Here is a 1,599-nt window from a genome sequence, read left to right as displayed (position 1 = left end):
GACCCTGACCCACCCTGGACCCTGACCCGACCCGGACCCTTGTAGACCTGCAGTTCCTTGTTTCTTTGTCCTAAAGCAGCACAAACATCCAGAACCTCAGCAGTTGGATCTAATGTTAGCAGTTCTTCTGTCCTTCTGGACCCGAGTGGTTCTGATCCAAAGATGGAACCTTGTTGATCCGGTCGTGTGTTTGCTGCTTCCTTAATCCAGCCTCAGAGACGGTTCTTCCTCTCTAATCCAGCAGAAAACTCCATTAGTTCTGTAAACAGATCCCAGATCAGTTGTTCTGCAGATCAGAAGTCAACGTTTCTCTTTGATCAAACAAATAAAGTTGAAGAAATTTGACATTTTCTGCCAGATCTGAAGAAATACTGCCTGATTACAGCAGAACCGTCAGCTGAGCAGCTGGGTCGTTCTGCAGGTTCCGTCTCTGAAACTCACACCTGAAAGCAGCTGTTTCAGCAGATGTTTCAGCAGCTGTTTCAGCAGATGTTTCAGCAGATGTTTCAGCTGATGTTTCAGCAGATAGCGGGCCTTGGTCTCGTTGCTGAGTCACGATGAGTCGTGGCTGCTGGTTCTGGGTTCTTCTGAGTTCCTGTAATGTTAGACCAGCTGCCGTCCCGCTCAGACCTGCTGGTGACTTCCTCTTTAGATGCTTTACAGGAAGCGGAGCGCCCGCAGCGGAGCGCTGGCCCGAGGCACTGCTCGCAGCTCTGAGGAGGAGGAGCCTGAAACACCTGAGGTTTTCCATCACTTCACAGCTCTGAAGGCTTCAGCTCCTTGTTTCCATGGAAACCTGCAGATGAAATCAGGGATCTGATGGTGAAGGTTCAAGTCTTCAGTTTGAGGAGAATAACTTGATTTTACGTCCTTCTTGTTTAGAAGTTTCTTCTGGGTCAGGGTTGGCTGCCTTTGTTACATTTTGGATCCGATCCTCAGGGAGTCCAAACCAACGACAGGACCTCTGTGGACCGACTGCAGAACAGAAGTTCACTTATTTTGTTTTTAAACCTTTATGAAGCTGTTGTTGACGTTTCTTTGTTCCAGTTTTCTCATTTTCTGTTTGACATTAACTCCAGTGACCTTTGATAATTATCTGAAGGCAGCAGGAAGGTTAGTGACGTGACTAAAGGAGCAGCTGGAGCAGATTCCTGGGTGAAGTTGGAGGTAAAGGTGCTGCTGCTGTGCAGAAAGTCGTTGTTGTTTCGAACCGACTCGCCGGTTTTCAGCAGGAAGTGGTTTTTGTTGTTGCCACACTTAAAGACTGACGCTCTGCAGGTCGACAGCAAAGAGACAAACAAAAACTGAAGCTGCAGCTGATTCTCTGTAATTAATAATAAGTCCGGCTGCGTTATCGTAGTGACTGAGCTTTGAAAATGAATGAGTGTTTTCTGTAGCTCTGCAGAGTTATAACGCAGAGAGGAGGACGATGTCTGCGGAGGTGGACTCGCTGCTGCAGGAGGCGAAGGAGAGCATCGAGGCGGCCCAGAACTACCGCAGCGAGCTGCAGCAGCGCCTGCACGGCCTCAACCAGGCCCGCAAACAGGTGGGTTCTGATGCACGCCCCCCGGGGGAGGGGAGGAGGGGAGGGGGAGGGGG

General features: G+C 49.8%; 1 protein-coding gene across 2 annotated transcripts in view; it reads left to right on the top strand.

Moving 5' to 3' along the window:
* Positions 1–772: 772 nt before the first annotated feature.
* Positions 773–1,599, top strand: part of crlf3 (cytokine receptor-like factor 3) — a gene marked incomplete at its 3' end in the record, with an annotated part of 5,932 nt that continues 5,105 nt past the window's right edge. The window contains 2 exon segments of one of the 2 annotated variants that reach the window (XM_017405314.3): positions 773–1,167; positions 1,398–1,546. In XM_017405314.3, coding sequence (XP_017260803.2) covers positions 1,430–1,546 — 117 coding nt within the window. 2 annotated transcript variants of the gene reach the window in all.

The sequence above is a fragment of the Kryptolebias marmoratus genome, unplaced genomic scaffold, assembly GCF_001649575.2.
Source record: "Kryptolebias marmoratus isolate JLee-2015 unplaced genomic scaffold, ASM164957v2 Scaffold234, whole genome shotgun sequence".
Classification (NCBI taxonomy): Eukaryota; Metazoa; Chordata; class Actinopteri; order Cyprinodontiformes; family Rivulidae; genus Kryptolebias; species Kryptolebias marmoratus.
The sequence above is the reverse complement of the archived record's forward strand: the minus strand, read 5'-3'. Positions and strand labels throughout refer to the sequence as shown.